Source organism: Myodes glareolus, chromosome 4, assembly GCF_982192425.1.
Source record: "Myodes glareolus chromosome 4, mMyoGla1.1, whole genome shotgun sequence".
Taxonomy (NCBI): Eukaryota; Metazoa; Chordata; class Mammalia; order Rodentia; family Cricetidae; genus Myodes; species Myodes glareolus.
This window is the reverse complement of record NC_142029.1, coordinates 93,308,909-93,333,004: the sequence shown is the minus strand read 5'-3', so window position 1 is coordinate 93,333,004 and position 24,096 is coordinate 93,308,909. Positions and strand designations below refer to the sequence as shown.

The 24,096-nt window shown below is 45.7% G+C and overlaps 1 protein-coding gene across 4 annotated transcripts in view; it reads left to right on the top strand.

Moving 5' to 3' along the window:
- The window catches only part of Ets1 (ETS proto-oncogene 1, transcription factor), a 121,825-nt gene that overhangs the window by 91,528 nt on the left and 6,201 nt on the right, over positions 1–24,096 (top strand). For 2 of the 4 annotated variants that reach the window (XM_048458792.3, XM_048458794.3), the window contains 4 exons: positions 256–456; positions 3,167–3,244; positions 4,130–4,378; positions 8,743–9,003. In XM_048458792.3, coding sequence (XP_048314749.1) covers positions 256–456; positions 3,167–3,244; positions 4,130–4,378; positions 8,743–9,003 — 789 coding nt within the window. The remainder of the gene's footprint in view (positions 1–255; positions 457–3,166; positions 3,245–4,129; positions 4,379–8,742; positions 9,004–24,096) is intronic. The other 2 variants (XM_048458793.3, XM_048458795.3) reach the window with 1 other exon arrangement.

Below are 24,096 nucleotides of genomic sequence, written 5' to 3'. Positions count from 1 at the left end.
ATTGATGGGAGTCTTGGTCTGAATGAAAGCAGAGCACTGTTGGTTGACTGACCACAGCTCCTCCTACCTGGCAAAATAGGGGAGGTGGAATGTTGAGTGTGGGGAGAAAGTATCAGAAAGGAGCTGCAAGGTTCATTTTCACAGGATGCTGGTCCCTAGGTCTGAGGGTAACTAGTATCCTCAGCCTTGTTCAGCCCCTTCACTGTCTGCTCCCCAGCCTGACCTACCCCGTCCTCATTTGGTCTCTCTTCTCAGACCCCCGGCAGTGGACAGAAACCCATGTTCGGGATTGGGTGATGTGGGCTGTGAATGAGTTCAGCCTGAAAGGCGTGGACTTCCAGAAGTTCTGTATGAACGGAGCGGCATTGTGTGCCCTGGGTAAAGAATGCTTCCTCGAGCTGGCTCCAGACTTTGTTGGGGACATCCTGTGGGAGCATCTAGAGATCCTGCAGAAAGGTAAATGCGTGAGCACAGCGAGGAGGAGGTTGTGTGAAGTTTTTCCAAGAGTAGGGGGGAAAACTTGCCCAATAGCAGGATGCCCATGCTGTTGTCTGTGGGTGCTCAGCCCTGGCATAGATGGTCGGTGGGGATGTCTTTGGTACAGAGCCTAGCATAGTACAAAAGATCAATACTTGCTGGTTTATTTTTTTGTGTGTATGTGCATTAGGAGTTAATATTTTAATTTTTAGCAAGATTGAACTTCTTTAGTGTCTTGTATGCAAAAATACGATCCAAGTTATTTTTGAACAAATAGTTCCCACAGCTAAAACCTGTATTTAAAAAAATATGTTTTCTTTTTCCTCAGTAACTTTAATATATCCTCTCTTGATCTGTGATGTATACTCCCTGGTACAGGAGAGCACAGCTTCTCCAGTCTTCTTAGCAAGACAGATTTCTCTGCCGCTCACTGACTTGGGATTATGGTAGTATAGAATACCTTTTACATTTGGAGCCAAAGCTGGGGTTATATTAGGACATGGTGTTGCAACCTTGTAACGACACAGCCTCCTCTACCGGCCTCTTCTAACCTTTTTGGACCAAGTGACTCATGTCCCGTAGCTCTGGCTGAGTATAGAAACAGCAGCAGGCGGCAAACTTGGGTGTTTCTGCGCTTATTTTTCTGAATTTCTTCTTAAAATAAATTATAGTTACCAGCAGTCAGCAGTGCCCTGGAGCTGACTGTAAGCCTAGATGCCTGCTACCCTCTGTAACCAGGCCCACCCTTTCCCTGTGGTCACCAGGCCCAAGCTGTAGGCGCAGCCACTGGGGGCAGGGCATCTAGCTCTTTCCCTATAATACCTTTCTTTGTTTAAGAGTATGGCCTTCTCTGGGGCAGAGGAGAGACCTAGTCCCGGTCCTCTGGACACAGAAGTGTGATGGGCACTCCCTTTCCTCAGCTTCTTGTTGAAAATGATCAGCGGGTGAACACAGTCAAGCGGATGAACACAGTCAAGGACTTGGTGGCTCCTCCCGTGGACAGCAGCCTTAGTATGCACTGATGCTGACCCCTAGGCACTGTCACGAGGGGAAAAGAAAGCTGTGGCAGGCTCCTCGCAGAGCTGGTTTAGCTGCTGGCTTTGGAACACAACAGCAGGTTGCACCAGACCATGAAACCAAACATAGTCTGTTAATACAGTGCTTCTCGGAATCTGAATGAGCTCCCGAAGATGTACCAGTTTCTTTAGCTTTGGGTGGGCTCAGTCCACCACTGATCCTGACATAATCATATCCTTGATTCCAAAGTGTTACAAAATAGATTTGTCTCTTGGAATCGTCCCCACTTAGTGACCAGCACTTTAAACTCTGCCCACTTTTAAATCTTTTTAGGTTTCACTTCCCATCCTGTGCTCTTGCTGTGATACTGTGGGCTTGTAGGAAATTTCCGTCTCTGAGACAGGGTTGGACTGTAGACTCTGTTTACGCTGTGGAGGACTGTCAGGGAATTGAGGTGAAGGAGGGGTGTAACTGAGTACTTTGGGAAGGCAAGTCCTGTCATCCCAGCCAGTATCTTGTGGCTCGAGGCAGTAAAGCTGTCTTTCTGTGGGTCCGTAGAACTGAAGAGCTGGTCAGAATGTTTGTGATCAGGACAGCACGGCAGCCAGCGAGCATCGCAGCTTGGGCGGAGTTAGAGGCCAAAGGTGCAGGGGCTGTTTCAATCTGATAAGCTGCTCAGCCAGAGTTTAATCATTTTATCTCAACTGGGAACTTTTTTTTTTTTTTTGAGTACAGGCATAAACTTGTTTTCCCATCAGCCTTTGCTCTTAGCAGGCTAGCAGATACCTGAGGAAAACCCCGTATCAGTTGTCTGCCTTTACAATTGTGTGTTTTTTTTTTTTTTTTTTTTTTTTTTTTTTGGCAGTGAAATACTGCCAAGGTTCTGGTAAATGTCAATAGCTGTTGCATTTGATTCTAGTCAGGGGACCCTGAGCCCACCACGACAGTTCTGTTCTCCACTATACCTTCTCTCCATTCCTTTCTGGGTCCCAAGGAAGTTGGCATCTAGGTGGTTTAGATATGTTGCATCTCTTACTTTACGTAAGTCTCCATGGTTCACTGAGTGGAGTCGCCTTACCAGTGTCCTGCTTCTTGTCTGGGCCTGAATTTGAATTCCAAGAACAATGAGAAAAGCACAGGAAAAAAAAATTTTTTTTCAGACATCTGCAAAAACTGGAGGATACAAAAATCTACTTGCCCAGAGACTGAATGCATTTCTGAAGTGGTTTTTAATTTGTCAGTTTGAGTATTAGGCGCTGATCAGGGTCCTTGAGACATCCCCAGAGGAGCCTGAAGATGCAGCTCTCTGAACGGAAACACCAAGACATCACAAATTTTCCCAACCCTTAGACATTATCCACTGGGTCTCCTTCCAAGACAGTTAAATCTCATTTCACAGCCCCTGAAATGATAAACTCAGCCATACTTTTGTGATCCTATTCTGAGACAAGGCCCCAGTCAGGCAACTAAGGCACCAACTCCTTTAATATGCTTGAAGGTTGGTTTGTTTGTTAGTTTCTTTTCTTTTCTTTTTCTTTTCTTTCTTTTTTTTTTTTTTTTTTTTTTAAGAAAAAGGTTGAGGTCGTTGGGGTCCTTGTGTGTCCAAGACCCTCATGGACCAAGTGTTCCTTGCATATTATCTTTATTTTATTCCCTGATGTGTTTCTTACAGAGGACGTGAAACCATATCAGGTTAATGGAGTCAACCCTACCTATCCAGAATCTCGTTATACCTCGGATTACTTCATTAGTAAGTGCTGGCTCCCACTCTCCTCTCGCTCTTTATGGGAGGGAACTTGGAAAGGCCCCTGTTTTAGTCGGTCTCAGGTGCTTTAATCATAACTCTATAGAAATTAATATTTTCTTAATTATGTTCTGCTTTTGGTTTGTTTATTTTATGGCTTTTCACAGAGTCCAAGCATTCAGCTTGTATGCATGTCAATCAGTCTACAAAGTCCCTGCAACCCGGGAAGGGCTGCACCCTGGCCAGATTTTGATCTTCTTTAATCTCATGTGTGATAGTGGCCTGGGGAGGGATGGGTCAGGCATTGGATTTTGTCCCACACGCTTTCCTTGTCTATTATTGAGGATGGCAGCGTTTTAAATGGAATCCCTCTGGAAGAATGGCCCATATAGCATCACATTCTAGTACAGAAAGTAAAGCCTTCTCCTTTTTTAGTGTAAGATATCTTAGAACGCCATAGAGGCGGCCAGAGGAAAAGAATGCCATTGGATTTCTCTGATGGCTCTGCCTTTAAACAGGTGTGATGTCACTGTTATCTTTTTCTTTATTCCAGTGACAACACTTACACTCACTAGCCATCAAGAGCATCACAAATGTTGCACACATTGTGCACACAGAGTCTCATTTACCCTCACTCATCACAGTGCTCCCAGGAGGACTTAATCAACCTTCTTTTACAGACAAGTAAACTCAGTCCCAAAAGGCAGGTATCTTACCAAGGGCTGCAGATGGCAAGTTGTAGATCAAGGCTGAAACCAAGCCCTTCTGATTTACTCTCCCTTTATCCTTTAAGGGAGTCCATTCATGTCACATGCTGGGGCCTTGATAGGTAGTAAGAATTGCTTCCTTTAGGTATCAATCTCTCCAATTGTACAAACTCTCCTTTTCTAGGCTATGGTATCGAGCATGCTCAGTGTGTTCCTCCCTCAGAGTTCTCAGAGCCCAGCTTCATCACAGAGTCCTACCAGACGCTGCATCCCATCAGCTCAGAGGAACTCCTGTCCCTCAAGTATGAGAACGACTACCCTTCTGTCATTCTCCGGGACCCTCTCCAGACAGACACCTTGCAGACAGACTACTTTGCCATCAAGCAAGAAGTGTTGACTCCAGACAACATGTGCATGGGGAGGGCTAGTCGTGGTAGGTCAAATTTACTTTCAAATTCCTTGGGTACTGGAATGACCTTTATGAGTTTTTCAGGTCCTGTTTTACTCATTTATCATCCGTCTGGTATTCATCAGGTTCAGCCATTCTGTTTTTGAGCGTGTAGATAATAAGACCTTTTACCATGGGATTTTAGCCTTATACAACATGGCTGTAGTCGGACTTTCTTTTCTGCCTCTAGTCCCAAATAACAACACGAGACTTACAATTAATTAAGAAAACTCGGCCTTAGCATAGGTTTGTCTCATTAGCTCTTATAACTTAAATTAACTCATTTACATTAATCTACATTTTGCCCGGTGGCCTTTTACCTTTCTTTCATTGTGTGTATCTGACTCCCTCTGTGTCTCATTGTCATTTCTCTCAAGCACCTAGAATCATCCTGGGTTCCTCTCTTTTCCCCAGAAGTCCCACCTATCTCCTGCCTAGCTATTGGTCCTTCAGCCTTTTATTACACCAATCACAGCAACACACCTTCACACCGTGTACAAATATCTCACAACAGATGGCCAAGAACTTGGGGTCCATGCTGGAACTAAGTATGGCAGAATAATAATCAAATGTGTTATTAGGGTGAAATGGTTTGCCTATGTAATACTTCTAGTTGGATTTTGAAAAGTAGACTGCAGCTTCCTTAAGAGACTTTTGTTTGAGAGCATAATCTTCTTGAAGGTTGACATGTGCCTTGGTGTTCCTCGTGGGGTACACCTGGGCCACACTGTAGAACCTGACTTGATACCTGGGATGACCTTTGCTGTTCATTCTGGGAACTGAGCCACTTGTGACATCTTTGGTTTGGGAACATGCAAGATGGTTAACCAATGGTTTATTTGGAACTGGTCATCAGCAGTGTGGTGAAAGTGTGTATTTAGCTAGGGGACCAGGGAGAAGAGGTGGCAAGAGGCTTCCAAATGAAGGTACTCTTGTTGACAAGGCTATTATAACAACGATAAAAGCATTCACTGGCAGTAAAACCAGTGTTTCAAAATAGGTCTGGCTGACCTGACGTTCCAGAGGTAAAACATACGTGTTGTTTAAGATGAGGCCATAAACATTTGATGACTAGGAGCAGTGTGTTCAGATTGTTTTGTTGTTGAGAGAAGTGTAGTCTGTGAGAAGGAGGGGCTTCTTCCTCCAGGAAGAGTCCGCTTGTTTCTGAAAAGCTAAAGATGCTTTTCATGGAGGGTAAATGGGAAAGTGGTAAAAACGGGAGGAGGAAGGTGGTGATTCCCGCTCACTGAATTACCCTATATTACCTGCGCAGAGCTCTCCAAAAGGAGGAGAGCCCAAAGGAATACCCTGTGGCCATTGTAAACCATGCCTACTGTCAGACTCTTCCTGTCTTTAGGCTCATACTTCCTCCCAGCAGGCCTCGGGATAGCTAACTGGCCTTGCGCAGGGAAAGTCCCTGTGAAACCAGAACCTGAATGGTCCTTCTTAGACTCCTGGGTTGTTTGTATTTCAAACCAAAGGGAATGGGTGGGACCACGTTTGTCTTCCCCTTTCTGTCTGTCATTTATTTTTGGGTGTGTGTCTATTTAAATACATGCTCACAACTGTATGCATCTGTGCACTTCTTCTCAAGCAGCTTGAAGCTTTAGAACCGTTTTCTTCCTTATGGGGCGGTCTCTGTGTACGTTCAACGAGACTGAGTTGTGGGTTTAGGGTTCAGCTATGTTGTAAATCTGGGTAGATCTGTAATCATGTTGTTTTACAATTGTGGCCGGTTTCGCATTTGTGTAAATGTCCCTTCTCCCTTCCCTTTTCTTGGTTCTTGGGTCCTCACTACCCCTTCGAACCCTAACTAGTGATTAAAAGCCCAAACTTATCCTTACTAAAGGACCTCAGGTGTTTCTTTGTGGCTCCACTGTCCCTCCTCTCCTTCAAGCTCAGGCCCTAGAGTTACGGGGGAGACCAGCTTGTGCGGGCCTGCTTGCTGCATGGTAGATGTGCCGTAGCAGGGCTGGCCAAAGGGCCCTTGATTCTGAGTGTTGTGATTGGTCTAGACGACAGACGTTACTGTTAGCTGACTATTAATAATCGTAGTATTCAGATTGTGTGTCATAGTGCACAAAGTGCTTCTCTGTCCCTCTTGTGTGTGCCATAAGGCCGGTCTTTGTGTGAGGCTTCTCTGTGGGTCGCTGTGAGGCCACTCGTCTACTGTTGAGAGCGCTGTTCAGTGGAATCGGTTAGCTTTGGAAGGACCTTGCCGAGGCAGTTCTCGGGAAAGATGGTCCGTGCTTGTCTTAGGGCATGCTTGCCTCCCTGGGTGAACTCAGAAGCAGAGCTGAGTGTCTAATCCTGTTGGATTCAGCCAGTGTTGTGGAGAAAACCCCCGTTATTGAAGACTTCCAGCTCTCGGGTTGTGACAGCGAACTAAAACGAAAGCTGCAGTCTGCTCTAAACCACAGCCTGCACCGCGTGGCATCTGATGAGGCTGCAAGAGGGCAGTGACGCCTACTTTAGCACTTTGGCTAAATGAAGTGCTTTCAGCTCCCGGCCCTCCAGATAGAAAGATGGCCGATAAGAGTAATTGCAGGAGACTCGGGCAGAGAGAACCCCTACATACCGACGACTCAATGGGCAGGGCATCCTTCATGAAATCTTAGGCTTTTGCTCTATTTGTGCCAGAGTAATCAAATAGCAGTTAACATCCATAGGCTGTCCGAGAGAGCCCCTTTCTATGAGACGCCAGAGAGGTTTCTGCCCTGTGGAAAAGGCTATGGCCTTCTATGTATGAGCTGCTTCCATAGGATATTGAATGTGACTTACAAAGGTGGTACTGGAAAGGGGCTGATGTGGTACTGGCTGGGCAGGCTGGGCAGGCTGGGCCGGGCGCTCCTCGGGCTCTGCTTTGCCTTCCTTTGAACAGATGAGCAGAGAGAGGGAAGTGAGCTGGAGCTCACTGTCTTAAGCATGACAGGGGGGAGCAGAGGGTAAAATGTCCACAGTAGTGGGTTGTACCAGAAGTACTTGTTTGATTAAGGCTTAATTTTTTTTAAAGCATGTCTTTCCCATGTACTTAACTTTGATTTGGATAGATGCTTATGTTTGAATTATTAATTAATTAATTAATTAATTCTCACCATCATGAAGAAGAGGGTATGCCAGAAGCACACTAGTACGTGGTTTTATAAGCCATGTTTACTTCAGGATTTAGCCAGCTTTGCACAGTTGAGAATTGATTTGGGGGTATTTCTGCAAACACATCTTGCTTGGACTGGGTAGAAGTAGAAGTAGCCATCCCATCTCCTGAGATCTGCTTCCAGTTGCCAGAAAAGTCACTGGACAAGGAATATATATATATATATATATATATATATATATATATATATATTCCTGGGAATCTTTTTAGATCTTCAGTGTATTTATTTTTCTCTTAAATTTTTCTTATTAGCCCCTCTTTTCTTGGCTTTTTTTTTTTTTGCCAGTGGAAATTTCTCCAGGAATGATTACACAAGCACAGCAGCTGTGTATGAGCTGGTTTGGGAAATGAATGAACTTGCGTGATCTTGTGGTCAGTGAAGAATGCCTGAAGCAACTCACAGAGTGGAAGGTTTCTGCCCTGCTGTGGGCTTTAGCTCCTCTCCCTTCTTCTCTGCCGCCCTGGAGTATGAACTCCAAGTGCTAAACTGTGTCCGAGAGGATAGACAGTACAGTTTTCTGTCCGGAAGAATGACAGTGAGCTTTGTTGGGCATAGTTTTCCTCTCCTTGAAGGCATCCTCTGACTTCTTTCTCTCTCTGAGAGGGCATAAAGGAATCACTCGGTATTTGGGAAAAATGCTTAAAAAGTAATTCAGTGCCAAGGTCAAGGGAAGCCAGTCTGCTCTTAATCTAATGGAATCTTTTCTCTTATGATCACAATATTTTGCCGAACTGGGCCTTTTGAAATCATTTCATTGGCTGGAATTGAGAGAAAGAAATTCCACCTGACAGGGTTCTGTTTGTTTTTTTCATTAATCCACTAAGTCTGACATATTAACCAGGACTCTCATGACAGGTAACATTCCAAGCTTCTACATTCCTGGCTTCGGAATTCTCCAGGTTCCAATACTGTTGTGTCCACATGGCATATCACAGGGATAGAACCTGATTTCAGGTCTCTATGCTGGGAACTATAAGCCAGGCTATGGTAGCGTCTCTGAGGCGGTGGCCAGACCAAATCCCTTCCCCCAAGAGTAGACTCATCACTTCTGGGGCTCCTGTAATCCTGGGCCCTCTCTCCCTTCATCCCTCTCCAGGTCTGACTAGCAATCTGTCCTCCATAAGAGGGTTTTTACAGTTGTTTTTTCCCAACCCCTCCTCCCTGCCCTCTTCCTACCTCCTCCTTTACCTCCAGGTAAACTCGGGGGCCAGGACTCTTTTGAAAGCATAGAGAGCTACGATAGTTGTGACCGCCTCACCCAGTCCTGGAGCAGCCAGTCATCTTTCAACAGCCTGCAGCGGGTCCCCTCCTACGACAGCTTCGACTCCGAGGATTATCCTGCTGCCCTGCCCAACCACAAACCCAAGGGCACCTTCAAGGACTATGTGCGTGACCGTGCTGACCTCAACAAGGACAAGCCCGTCATTCCCGCTGCTGCCCTGGCTGGCTACACAGGTAGGCACCCAGCCCCTGTCTAGGTGGCTATTTGCATGCTTCTATGGGCCAGGTCAAGTGTGAGGCACAGAGACCCACGCGCACCCTCTTTTCTTTTTGTACAGAGTAGCTGTCTCTCAAGGGTCTTCTGTCTCAAGCCATGCTGCTTGGGAAAAACTGCTAATTTTTTGGAAGCCAGTAGTATCATCCTATCTCAAGGGTTCATTTTTAAGAGTGGTAGAAAATTTAACTTTTGAACTTCTTCCATATCTGGGGAAGGGACCTGTGACGACTGGGAGTTTCTGGAAACTGCCTCATGGCTGGTATTGGGGGACTTTTGCTCTGGGGAGACCATTCCAAATATGAAACCAGAAGCTTTTTTTTTTTTCTTCCTTTAATAGTCGAGTTTAGCAGCCTGCAGGCTGGAGAGTTTCACAGTACGTTTATCATTGCAGTTTTCCTTCTGAATTTAGGAAGTGTTCAAAGCCATGTCCAGAACCTTAGATCTGTTTTGGATTTCCATAGTAAAATATTTAACAACAACAACAACAACAACAACTTAGCATTATGGTTGCTTTTCTTCCAGGCATGAAAGCTATAGTTAAAATAGCGGTGATTTCAGAAAGATCCTGAAGAGAATGGACTTTGAGAGAGAATCTGGTAGTAGAGCAAGGTAGTTCACCGTTCAGATGGACAGCGGTACATGTGTTGCTTAACCCAGGAGCCTTGGAGTAGTTTGTCCGAGAGAAATCCAAGGAATACTAAATAATAAATGTACTGAGCATCAGGGCCTTTCTGTAAGACTGCGGCGCTTTCAAGGCTTAAAGCCTTATTAGAGGGGAGCCTTGGCTGAGCGTGGCCATTCAGGTGTGCTTTTGCCGCTGTCCGCTCACACCGTCCTGCATGGGGACAGGTAAGGGCCCAGTGTGACTGGAAATAAGCAACAGGCATGGTATTGCTGTTGACATCCCTGTCCGAATCTACACGTGAGCTAGGGTAGTCTTGGAGCTTTTTTCTGAAATTCAGCTGATCTTCAAGAACAAAATTCATAAACTTAGAAAAATTACTCCTTCCAAGATCAAGACTATATTATCTATATGGTCTTCCATGAAGTCCCTACAGTCACCACTGCATCAATAGTGTTCAGGAAATGTGTTTATGAATGGGAGAGGTGCAAGGTCCATATGTCGAATCAGGAGCCACAGATACACTTGAAGATTTGTGTTCTTTTTTTTTTTTTTTTTTTGAAATGCCTTCTTATCTTTTTTGGAGGTGTTGGTAGGTAAGAGACTGGCTACATTTCAAGAGCATCTTTTTCTAACTCCAAAGAGCAGATTTTGGAGGCATTTACTCATTTTCATCAAAGGTATTTGAGATGAGAAAAAGTACCCTGGAACTGGAACTAGACTGTCTCCAGCGGGATGTAGTAATGAATGAGGAGGGAAGAAGGGCTGCTTCTAAGGGAAGAGAAAGACAAGGCCAGGGTAGTGCTCAAATGATTGACAGTATTCTTGTTTGGATATTGTTCAATAGACTTTTTCCTTCGCTCTCTCTCCCTTCCTTCCTCCTTCTCCACATGGGATGAGGGATTGAAACAGTCAATACGTAGAAGAAATGGGAAAGCGATCTGTCACTTAGCTTTCTCAAAGACTGAACTCTTTAAATTAAAACAAAATGTATTTTTAAAGCATCTCCACATTTAGTTTCTGTTTCTCTACAATTGTGGATTTGACTTTTTCAGACTCAAATGGCGGTGAGAACAATAGCTCAGAAAACAGAAGTCCTCTGAGCCCCCTCCCAGCTCTAACACACTGTGTGATTTTAGGCAAATTTACCTTGTACCTTTTTCTACTTTCGTGAGTAGAACTGTTCACCCTTATCTTGACAGTAGGAGACGTGTGAAAATGCAGTTGAACCAAATCGATTAATTAAGTGAGTGCTAGACGTTGTGCTAGACACAGTGAGAAGAAAACTCTACTTGTAACAAGTTGATGATTTCAGCAAATGGGCACCAACCGGGTGTGGAGAAGACCCCCACAGGGGTGTTCTGTCTTGTTCAATCTACTCTAAATGCCATTAGACTTAAACTAGAGTCTCTTGTTGCTGTGGTCCAAATCAAGCTTGAGATTTGTTAGGTATGCGTGAACAGACCAAATTTTGGTGTCTTTTCCCATGGGCCCTGCCTTTGGAGAACGCTTCCTGCCTCCACCGCAGGTTCTCTGATCCTGTGGCTTTATGGCCCCTTCTCATTTTAGAAACAGGGATGGAACAGGCCCCTGCCTTGTCTCTTACCTGAGGTGATGGCAGTAGTGTCTACAAATGGGTAACTGGCTTTATGCCGGCTTGGTAGAATGAGCTGACATTTGAAAAGTCTTTGAAAAGTGGAAATCACTGTGTAACTGTGGGTAATACTTTTGTCATGTTTATATATATGTAAAAAACACACTCATTTTCTCCCTCTGGTTCTTCCCCTTTCCTGTCCTAAAATTCAGTTGCTGCTGCTTGTATGTGACCCACACTAGGGACATTCAGACTTCTGCACCCTGACTGCATGGCCTGCGCTACATGTATGTGCTTAGGTGCACCTAGCTGAGAAGAGGATGTAGTTTCTGCCCTAGTCCAGGGGCTGAGGTTCCTGCCCACATCATCTCCCCAGGAATACATTCTCCTCCTTCCTGTGATATCTTAGCTACTGCACTGTAAGTGTGGAAATCAGTTAGAAGCTGATTTTCACATTCTCTTGCTCAGTTACATTCTTCCTTCAAAGATAAGAAAATTGCATCAGCCTTCACTGGGCTCCCATGGCAACTTGTTAAATTAGGTCGAGATGTGGGGGCAGATAACATGGCTTGAAAGCCTGCCTGTTAGCTGAGTGAAGACTACATCAAATGCAGCGTTGGCTTCCGCCAGAATGTACCTCCTTTCCTTGCTGCTTACGGTTATCAAACTGATACAATCGGAAAGCTCCATTTTCTCTCGTTCATAGATACATTCTGAACCCTTTCTAATTATAACACAGAGAGCAACTAGCCCACTGTTTTCTGTGTGCCTTATAGACCTCAGAAAATTGCTGAGCACTCAGTCTGGGCTTGCACGCTGGGATAATCAATTCGTTATGATTATGGGCCCTTTCCTCCTATGTCTAGCACAATTCTAACATTCATTTATGTAATTAATTGGTTTGGGTATAGGCATCTTGATTTCAGTTTCAAGGTAGGGCTAAGACAATATACAGGATTATTAAATAGTAGTCTTCTTTCCTCTCTGTCCTTTTAGCCCCATTTTAGAGATGGTGAAACTGAGCACAAAGAACATGCTTTGTCCAAGGTCAGGTAATTTCATTCTGCAAGAAGGGCACTCCGCAATGAATCTTAAGTGTTGCATGTCTTGCTTGAATGCACCATCTGTTCTTCATGTTAAGGAATGGGAACACTCTGTGGGTATCTCTATGTCCTTCACGCAGGGATTCAGACCCAGGTGGCTTCTCATCACTAATTAACCCTTCATACATGTGGTTGAGGGCATGGGGGAGGGGTAGATCTGGTTTTGGCTTCAGTAGAGTTCCTGGCCTGTGAGTCACCGTTATTGAACTTCATTTCATATTCTAGTCACAGGCACAGATAAGGGCCCATGCCTCTCCCTGCTGCAGGGGATATTCAGCTGATCCGCTGGCAACCCATGTCTAGGTATGACATCGCCCACTAAGCTGTGGTCATGAAGGAAGGAAGTCTTCCGGGAAGAGCCTGGAAAAGCCTATGCCCAAAGCCATTCATTAATGATCATAAAAGAATGTTTCATATTCTCTCTCTCTCTCTCTCTCTCTCTCTCTCTCTCTCTTTCTCTCTCTCTCTCTCTCTCTCTCTCTCTCTCTCTCTCTCTCTCTCTCTCTCTGTCTGATATCACACCAAAAGGAATCAGCTTTAGAGGAAAAGCAGCCCCATATGTCTCCTTGTAGGTCCCCTTAAATTGCCTTTGGTCTGAATGAATTCTATTCTGTTCATTTCATAGACGACAGGAGGGTCAGTCTAAATTCAATTCACAGAGTAAGAAAATCCCCAGTCTAGCCCAGAACCCTGAGGTCTGATAGTCGTTGAGTTTTAGGGTGCAGTAACCCGAAACTACTGATAAAATGCTTTTGAAATACAACTTGACGGCACAAGGAAGGCTGACCAAGCCCCTCCGTTCAGGACAGGGCCGGTGATTCTGGCATAATACCTGCACTCACAGTCTGCTGAAGAAAACCGAGTTACAAAGTCATCTACATTTACTAGGGCACAAAATGATAACAGTGTTGGGAAACTTGGTGAGTCCAAGTTAGCAATCAGAGAAAGGGAGGTGGGTTGCTGAGTTCCCAATGTAGTGTGCATCTGTGTAGATTTCAGATATTCCCAAACACGGGTTAGGGAAGGTGCTAGGATCTAGGAGACATAGGTCTCTCCATGCAAGCACTGCTGGGATAAGACATTGAGAGGTGGATAGCATTGAGATAGGCCAGCTTGTAGTGGGAAGAGATCCTGGTTGCCCACTGTGAGCATTAGCCACATTTCCAGAAGCCAGGGAGGCTGGGGAGTGGCTTCTCTGAGCTCCCTGAGTCTGGCAGGGCTGGAGGTAGCTCAAGGGCTTGCGAAAGCCAGCGCCCTCGGAATGTGAAGTGTTTCTGGGCAGTGTCTACATAAGGAAGGAGGCTAGGAACAAGAAGGGCAGAGACCGTTTTCCTTTTTGATCTCTAATCGCAGGAAAGCGAAAGGAATCTTCCTGCCTAATAGCAGCCCTGAGACCTGCAGGATTCTTAGTCCAGCCTGATGGCAGATCCCAGGGGCTCATGCTGGGTGGACTTGAGTCTCAGTAGAGGCCTGGGTTAGTTAGCCCGCTGTTAAGTTATAGGTCAGTGGAGAATTACTTTAGAGTACCAGGGAGGAAAATTCCCAGAAACAAAACTGACCTGGGTATTAGGAGAGCAGGTCTCTGCGGCCACCTCACAGCTTCTTCTTCTTAACTGCTTAGTGCGGTGACCATTTTCCACCAGTCGAATTCCTATAGTTGGAGGGTTTGGCCACATGGTTGTTAACTTTTTGTTTCTGAATGTCTTCAGAGTTTATGGGAAGAGGGATTCCTTACTGTTGCTTGTAGTTTTGAAAGCTAGGGTTGGCTGAGTTTCCTCAAAGCATTGGGCCAGAACTGTATAAACTGCCCTTGGAGTGGCTTTGTGCCATCTGACCTGCTGGCGCATTTGCACCTCTCTGAGACCTGCGTGCACTCCGGATAACAGGCTGACTCTTCTCTTTCAGGAACAGCTCCCCGTCTGACTCTGAGAAGCCTCTGTGTCTCACAATTTGGGGCTCACTGTTTCTTTAACAAACTCTCACTATGCACAATGGAATTGGGTGGTGTCTACTTGGGAATTCCATGCTGACTCTAGTGTGAAGCTCCACCTTTTTTGCCTTTGAAGCAGGATGTTTCCATTGAGCAAAGTGTAGCGAGCATGCTGTGAGACATTAACACAAGTCCTGGCTGCCTTTGAGCAATGGTTTTGGAAAGTCCCCATGGCCTCTGGCATGGCCCAGATTCTTTGAGTCTGTCATGTGAAGTCTCCTTTTCTCTGTGGTGCCCTTCTGTCCTGGCTGTGGAGAAACTGCTCCTTAGCGCAGAGACTGAAGTCCAAAAAAGCACCCTGTTCCTATGTGCACCCACACTCCCCGAGTGAGATTTACTTGATGCCACGGCTTCAGTGACCTCAGCATCCTGTCTGCCATTCAAAAGTGCCTTCACAGTGAAGTCCAGACCAGTGAGAGGGTGGCCACTCTGGGCTGCTCCATCATGAGGCTATCACCCATAGGGATCAGGAACACCGACTTGGATTCCACCACTGCCCAGCTGTGGACATTTTACCATTCTGTGTCCCATTTGTTTTGTATCTGAAAGACAGTAGTAATAATGGTTCCTGTCTTGTAGGCATGTGAGAATTATTGAGTTCGTGGAACCATGCAGAAGAGTGATAGCTTCTCAGGAGTAAGCCAAGAGTGACAGCTCATTCCTACCCCATATCAATCTCTCACCCTTTCGTCTTTGCAGTATAATTCTAGTTCTTTGAGGTGAGGAGATACATTTCGCTTATGGACTTCCAGTAATTGCTGACAGTATCACAAACAAAGGAAGACCTTGAATGTTAGGTGGGCCCCATCTGATATGCAGCCTAGGCTGCTGCGTGAGTTAAGCACCTACTATGTCCCGGACTCTTTCATATAGTAACATTTGTTAACTTTTCACAAAAGGCATACACGGAAGCTTCTGTTTTTCCTCATTGTCCAAGTGTGGGATTGATTTTGAGGGGGAGGGGGAATGTCTAGCAAAGCCACAGAGCACCTAGGATGCTCTCAAAGTTTTCATATTGTCTCGCTAGCAACTAAGAAAATATCCAAAGTAGCAAGAAGCAGCTAGGGATGGTTAGCTATGCAAGCAATGTGTGTGGGAGCATCTCCGGAGGAACAGAGGAGGAGTCAGGGAAGCCGCCAGAACAAACCGTGGGCCTGGACAGAGGCGTTTTAGGTAGGAAGTGGCTCTGCTCTGTCTGCATCTCAGCCTCTGAAATGGTTCAGCCAAGCCGGCAGGGAGTCTTTTGGTCGCAGCTGCCCAGTGGAAAGACCTCTGTGTATTACAGGTCTGGGCCTGCAGGTCCCTTGCGATGCTCTGACCCACTGACCTTTGGACATGGTAGAGGAGGTCTATTGTACCCCCTGCGGCAGGACACCTGAGCAGCGGTTAGTGTGATAGCTGTATTGGACCTGACCCACAAGGTGGCCTCTCAATAAGCTAGCATAGCTTTTCTGTCTGGCCCAGGGTCACGTATCTCCATGTTCACAGTGGCACGATCGGCTTTGGGGTTCTGAGCATAGTGGTGGCTGTAATGAACCCGGTGGTGTGACTCACATCTGCCTGATAGATAAAGAGAGTGAAAGTTCTCCTAGGGTGACTGAATTCGAAAGTTTAGACTCTGAGAGGAGGGTAGGACCCAAGGTGTTTAAGAGGCTGGCAGGACACAAGCCATGTGGAGGAGTTTGACATTCGGAGTGGGTGTGGCGGTTTCTTGGGAAGGCCTCTCCAGGCTCCTTCTCTGGCCCTCATTCTTCAAAGGCGGCGTAGGCAGGACACTTTCAGCTTACTGCATTATGGTGAACTAAGAGGGTTTTAGCTCTTGTTGCTGTTAATATTCCATTTCATGTTCCAGTCGAGCTACAACGCCCTGCACTTGAAGCATGTTCAGAAATTAGTTGCTGGCTGAGGGCTTATAAGAGCTAGAACACACCAGTGCTCACTTAGGATTTAATGCCTTCCCAAGAGTTAGAGCAGGCCAGGCTGGCAACGTTCTTCATTTGGAAGATGCAGGGTAACCTCTCCCCCAGAGTTAAATCAGTCCCAGACTTCAGAGTTACTCTTCAAGTCTGGAGGCCCGGGCTCATACCCCTAAGCGTTCAACCTGTCTTTCTTTCGTTGCTTACCTAGGTACCCAGAGCAAGGTGTTCGCTTTAAAGTATTTATGTAGGTTAGGGGAAAAAAAATAGTCCGTTGGTTTAGAACACAGTTCTTTTCCTAGCACTGATCTTAGCCTGAGCCCTCTCGGTAGCTTCTTAAAAGGTCGGTTCCCTAGAAAACACCGGGAGGAAAAGGCTATAGGGAAACCCACTTCCTGACTTGAGGCTCACTGACTGGCTGTGCAAGTTCACGTGCAAGTAGGCTGCATGGCCTTGACAGCATCTGTGGCAGGCTTAGAGGAAAGAGGTGGCTGTGTCAAAATCAGCAGTTTCCAGCCGGTGGGGTGCGACCCCACAGGGGTCGCATATCAAGTATTTACGTTATGATTCATAATAGTAGCAAAATTACCCTTGTGAAGTAGCAACGGAATAAGTTAATGATTGGGGTTCGCCACCCATGAGAAGCTGTATCAAGCTGTTTAAATCTACGAAACAGCTTTAGGAAGGTTGAGAACCACTGATCTAAATGGAGGTAGCCCCTTTAAGGGAATGGAGCAGTCCTGTGCCACCTGCTGCTGCCCCCACTTGGGGACACTTGAACACCTGCAGGTGTACAGCGCAGGCCTTTCATCACACGTTACAAATGTGTAACTGCCTTCTCCAGCCCACGGCAGACAGCCCAGCGCGTCTCACTGAAACCTGTGCCAGGTGGGGAAGCCCAGCTGGCCAGTCGCTGCCCACTGCACTTGGTGGCCAGCTTGCCTAGGCCTTGGTGGCTAGACAGGGTGCTCCACTTCTCAGTTAGTGTTGGTGGACCACGTTTGTGGGAACACTGGGCTAAGGTGGCAGGGGCCTAGGCCAGAGCATGAATGATTAGGGAAAAAGCCCAATGTGGGAAAGAGGATCTTAATCTGTGTGCGACCCAGCTTTCCCCATGCCGGAATGGCTTAGAATGTTTTCACTTGCAAAGCAGTTCGCTCTGCTGCCTCTTCTGGTGTGTACCAATTTTTAATTGGAGGAAGGGTTTCAATCTCATTCTGAACTTAAAATAAAAAAAAAACTTCAGTGGTTATTCTGTTAAAGTATTTTTAAAAATTGTATTTATATGATTGACGTTTAAAAAAAAATCTCAGAGTTTCTGCTTTTTCAAAGTTGCCACATAAAAGGTTGATTTCATTCATGGAAGCATCATTAAACTTTATCCTGGGAGTTTACAGTAAAAACAGAAAATCCTGTTTTTACAAATACCTTTTCTGCTGTCTTGCACTTTTCTATATGATCCCAATGTTGCTTCCTATTCTTCCCAGTTTGCTCCATTCTGAGGCTGATTCCTTAGTGCGCTTGCTTTCTTCCTTACTCCCCCCATGTCTTTTTAATAAAGGCTTGATTTATATCTCTGTAAGTTAAAGGCAAGCAGAAATTTCTATTTCCATTTTAAGAACAGGAAAACAAAGCCCAGAGAGTTTGTTTTGCATCAGATTCCATTTGAATCAGGAAGAAGTAAAATCAAAGATCTGTAGGGGTCACTCCCTGTGGGGGCTTCCCTAGAGGTGGTATGCATATATACACACATACATACATACATATATATATTATTCAATATATATGACATGATTTATGTGTGTATGTATGTTTGGTTTTTTAGGATGCTGTCACTTCTCAGTCCTTCATTGCCTGCCATGTAACATTTTTTAAAAAAGTTTTTTGAAATACTCCCTCTATGGGAGTGACAGTGTGTATGTGTGGGGGTGGGGTGGGGCACAGACATGATGGGCCTGCACTGGATACTCAAAATCTGTTTGAGAACGGTTTTCCAACTCCTTTCCGTTGTTAGATGCTGGTTATCTCAGCAATAAACTGATGTAGGTCTCTGGGTTCCTTTTCACCATTGTGTTTATCAAATATAGCGTTAATGGTCTCTTCGAGCTTGTGTTCTGTTCACTACTCTTGAGTTTCTAGGCGTCAACACGGGAACGTAGTTATAGATATTATATATATATTTATAGGATAGCAGGGACTTTGACCATGGCATTTTGGGCAGGCTGTAAAATACACTGTATGTGGGTCTTGTTAGAAGTGAGATGGGACAGGACCATGGTACCGGGAAGGTGTAGGTGAAGCAGGAAACGACAGCTCTAGGCATAAAACTGAGTTGGAGTGTCGAATCATCTTTGCTCTTTGCTTTCAAAGTTCCTTCCTGGCCTACAGTGTCAAACCAGAGAGCAATATCATCCTGATACAGAGCCTTGCGCAGTTCAGTCTGCAGCCTACTGCAGCCTCTGTCTGATCACAGCAAGAATCTGTGGGATGATTTCTATGTAACTGGCTCCGAGGCACCATGACTTAATGGAAACAGTAAGCTTCTGGTGTTGTCTGTGACTTAGAAGGGTGTATGAAACTCTGGTGTCACGCACCCTACCTCGGAGACAGGTGCTCCTTGGGGATATAAAAAGGGAGGGTGTGCTGAGCAGACGGGTCATTTCCGGACTCCGGTGTTCTGTTTTTGCTGTCACCGTTGGCTGTGGGCAGAGACACCTGGCTGGAAGGGAGGGGCCAGCCAGGCTTTCTTCGCTGTTTTAGGGCCACCTGGCAGATATGTGCTCTCAGGGTAGAGTCAGCCCCGTTGCAAGGGTGATCAACCATGAGAGTTTCATAGGTTAAAATAAATATGCCATCCTACCCACACTGAGGTATTCAATTTGAATTTCAGAGTAGAACTAAAGGACTTCAACTTCTTAGAGCAGCATGAACCCCCTAAGGACAAGAGGTGCGGTCGCTTTATTTTAGGAGCATGTTGATGCAACATAACTGGGTGTCACCCATATTTTGGTCCTAAATATAATTTAATAGAGAGAGGCCTTTAGGTACCTTTCAAACCTGCATGCTTTGTTTTGCTCTCTCTCTCTCTCTCTCTCTCTCTCTCTCTCTCTCTCTCTCTCTTCCTCCCTCCCTTGCCTTTCCTCTCTCCTCCTTCTCCTTCCTTCTTTCTTCCTTCTCTCCCTCCCTCCGTTCTTCCCTCCCTTCTTCCTTCTTTCCTTCCTTCCTTTCTTTTTCGTTGGGGCAATGGTGTTGGTAAAGCTACCCATTAAATGTTGATGTACCACAAACAATACAGAAACAAAACTGGAGGCATTTGATGAATCACATTGCTAGAGTTGATGACTGGGAGGTGTGTGCTGGCGAGATGCTATCCTAGACCTCAGGATCGGAAACAGGGACTTTCCTGGGACCATGTTTTCCAATGATGAGAGAGAGATGGACCTTGAGCAAACCATCAAGTCTTGGTGTTAGGAACCATAGTGTAAGTGGCTGGGGAGATGGGCAAGTGGCTCAGTTGGTAAAGTGCTTGCTTCCCAAACATGAAGAACTGAGCTTGATCCCTACTTAGATAGCACCTACCTAAAAACCATGGCATGTTGATGCACATTTGAAATATCAGTGCTGGGGAAGAGAAGACAGGATGAACCATGGAGCTCTCTGATCAGTTAGTCTAGCTTCCTGGGTGAGCTCTCGACCAGTGCAGACCTGCCTCAAAGGAAATGGATGGCTTCACTGAGTGTGGTACCTGAGGTTGTCTCCTTCCCTCCACCTATGCATGCACACACATGTGCAACACCCTCCACATACATAAAATGAAATCACAGTGACAATATTAGCAGTCTGCCAGGACAACAGCTTCTAATGTTGACTTCATCTGTATGAACTCCTCTGTCCTGTGTTAGCCTAGGGCACAGGTGATAGCCGTGAACTTTGGTTGAAGGGGAAATGAGGAGAGGGTAGAAGAACCTGAAGTCCAGTCCTTCTCCCCTTTGCCAGCCTTGAGGTCCCTGCTGTGAGCAGGTGGTCTGCAGACCTAGAGAACAAAAGGAATGACAGTGACACTCAGCTTCTCAGAGGACGGGGCAGGGAGATTGTAAGATTTAGGACAACTTTAGTGAGAGCCTTTCTCAAAAGACATGCATCTATCTATCTATCTATCTATCTATCTATCTATCTATCTATCTATCTATCTATCTATACATATATATACATATATATATGTATATAGATATAGATATAGATAAGTAAGTGCATAGTTGAGGGCATGACTCAGTCTTAGAAAACTTGCCTAGCATGTGCAGGGGCCTAGGCTTAGTTCTCAATTCTGTAAACAACAATAGCCGAAAACAAACAGCAAATCTCAACCAAACAAGCCAGACACATGTGCACACATGTGCACAGGCACATACATTAATAAAATATATTTCTAGCTTACTTTGATTGTGATCAAAAAGCAAGTAACGTCAGTAACCAGTCCTCAACATAGGTGGTAGGCCTTCCCATTCCTAGATAATGACAAGGTAATCAAATAGGACTCAAATGAACAGGAATTTATGTGAAGCTGCTTCTGATTTGTGACCTCTCTCCGGTTCCCTGGAGGGCAGCGTGCTTGCTGTTCTTTGTCCACTTGCCCAGGCCCCTCCGTATGCTTCTTCCAAGTCTGGATCATGCTTTGCAAACCAGGATGACCAGCATTGCATAAGAATTTCCCTCTCATCTTGAGACTGAGAAGGAAAAGCAGTTAGAGGAAATTCCCTAACTTGGGTGGCTGGAAGAGGGCAGAACAGGGGGTATGAAGTCAACCTAGGAGATGGGAGCCTGGCTGTGGGTTTGTGTGTGTGCCGGACTCCTTCATGCCCCGCCTTGGAACTTCCTTCTAACAGGGACCCCTCTGTTGTTGTGGTCCGAGCTCCACAGAAGCAACATACTTTCCCAGTGATGCCACTGGATTCCTGATGTGTGACACCGCAGGGCAGCATGGTGAAGGGTGGCGTTGACTGCCTTGGGGCCCCAGACAGGCCTGCCATTGTGAGTCACATTTAACATGTGAGCTCCCTTTCCCATGACTGGCACTATTCTTAGTACCCATTTCTGCTCTGGGGGACAGAGGTTCGCTGGGGCTCCAATCCATTTGGGGAGGTGGATGGAGCTGGGATCAGGAGGGGAAGGTGAAGGGAAAATGGAGGAGGCTTTGAAATTTCAGAGCATGTTGGAACAAGGGAAAAGGATGGAGTCTGAAAGCTGAGGGTGTGAACAGGTCTATGCTAAGCAGTTTAGAAATGTCCTCAAGAGACCTGTAGCAGGGACTGCAAGTCTCATTCATGAGTCTGGGGCGTGGACTTGGATGTGATGCGGCTGGCAGATATGCAGAGCCAGTAAGCATTGTAACCCCAGAGCTGCCTTTGTGTCTGCACCTCCACATGAACCCAGTTTTTCCTCCAGAAGTGAAGTGAGTGAGGCTGATGCACTGCTGTAAGAACAAGGTCCTGGTGGCACCATTGAGGGATGAGAAAACCATGAAGCCACAGCTCTGTGCCCTTCCTAGCTCTGTTGCTTTCTCCAACAGAGGGGAGATGTGTAGAAGTCAATGAAATGGCACCAGAGGGGAAGTGTAGTTTTAGGAGGAACCATGGAATTGTTTCGTGGGGTACAACAGTGTAAGTTCTTACCCCCCTCTTTTCGATGGGTAGGGGAGGAGTCTTGCTACTAGACCAGGGTAGCCTTGAACTTCTACTTGTCCCTATTCTGCCTCCTGAGTGGGGGGGATCACACAGGTGTGTGCTAGCACACCTAAATGCCTGCAGCTGTCAGAAGGCGTGCATCAGCTAACCTGGGTTTTCTGCAAGAATCCCAGGAATGGGGCTTGAGCTGACGTCACTCCTCTCTCAGCTGTCTTGTTATGGAACCAGAGACATTTCTTCCCGTCCAAGTGCCTCCCTCTCCTTAGGCACCTGTTTGCATCCCTTCATTTTGGTGGATGTGGAATAAAAGACCTCAAGAGCGGGCAATCCTAAGAATCGGGTTACCAGTGCCCAGAATTAACATTTTTGTGTTCCCTTTGAACATAGGAAAACTCACAGTGAGAAAAAAAATCTTCTCCAGCCAGGATTCCCATGTCCTCAGCCATATTCAGCCATCAGTGGGCAGATGCGCATAGGCTGTATTAGGGAGCGCTTTGGCATTGAAATTTAGGTAAAACTGCAGGAAAATAGCTGCTTCTGCTCCCTGGGCTGGTACTGATTATATGATCTGAAGTCCCCTTTTCTGTTCCGGCCTCAAGGGGAGGGACTTTGCTTCTCCCGAGCCTTCCTCTCTAGGACCTGCAGATGCTTGCTAGGCCCCTGTCAATGACTAGGATCTGCCTCAGTCTTTCCCTCTCTGCATCCCTCTGCTGAGCTTGATATTCAGCTTCTCTCTGAGAGATTTTTAAGATAATGTGAGAGAGGATCTACTACTGTATAACTTAGCCACTGCAGGGCTTTGAAGGGGCTGGCGATATCACTTATTAGGTGTGTACCTAAGTTAGTAGGTGGAGTGTCTCTTAAGAATTATGTGACTACTGTGAGAGGCCAGGAAGGTGGCTCCTGAAAACCATTTCCATTTAGCACTTGAGTCACTGCAACCGGGCAGTCAGTTTAGTTAGGTTCATGGCTTTTGGTTTGAACAACATATTGAAGAATCTGAGGTCTTGACCTAGGCCTTCTATTTCTCATCTGCAAGTTAATACGCATCCTGTCCATTAGATTTTCTTTCTGCTGAAAAGTAATAGAAACCATCAGACTAATGACATCTGCTAGAGCCACTGAGGATTCAAAAGCAGACGGTAAAGCATTGCCATGCCCAGTGTCGTGGACTCTGCAGTGAACTGCATGGCTCCCCTTAGTGTTTTGTTAGGCGTTTTCTTGTATCTGAGGTCTGTAGTGTTGATGCACAGTAATCAGCTAACTCTGATGTCAGCTTTTCTGTATCCGTCTCTTGAGGATACTAGTAGTTGTATAAGATAACTAAGCATCACCAGGAAACTTAGAATTGACATCAGGACTATTATAGTCCATTTCTCAAGAGCCGTTTGCTTTCTTAGCTCCGAGGTCACTGAGAAGAGCATCTCAGTGGGTCTCTCATTTGCCAGTGGCTGCTGACTTAGCTCGACTCCTAAGAAATCTCAGCATGTCTCTGAGTTGTATGCTGTGTGGCTTTGTACAAACGGGTAGATGTGGAGTGAGTGAAGGCTTTACAGCACTCAGGCTTGTTTCTTCAGATAATTCATTTGCATGGAAGGCAGTGCTGAATGCTTTTATTCCTAGCTATGTATCTTGCAAGATGGCTTCAGTGTGGTGAGAAAGAGCTGGTTCATTTAACACATGCAGCTTGTGTGTGCTAAGGAGAAACTGAACTTGTTCGTTACATCTGTTGGTGTCTGGTCCTACATGCTTCCTCCTGTGCTGTTGAGAAAGGCTGTCCTGGTATTGAATCTGACTTTGGAGCAAAGTCACGTCAGTCTCCTGAGTACCAGTAGCTTAGAAACAAAAGGGCTGCCTGAGCCCTACTCTTGGCCAGTGTGGGGCAACTGTCTCTGAGCATACCTTGAAGGAGTATAAGATAGAGGAAGAAGTGAGCCTCATAGGGCATAAAGGACTTTCCTTTTTTGATGGAGACAATTCTAAAGTCTGTTTCCTGTTGATTTTGAGTTTATTTTGGAGTATAAATATTAAAAAAATTTAAGTTTGGGTATTAGGATATTAATATCATAAAGTGCAGTATAGACATTTTAGGTATTGACAATTAAACTTATAATTTTCTATCTAGCCATACCGATAAATTAGTT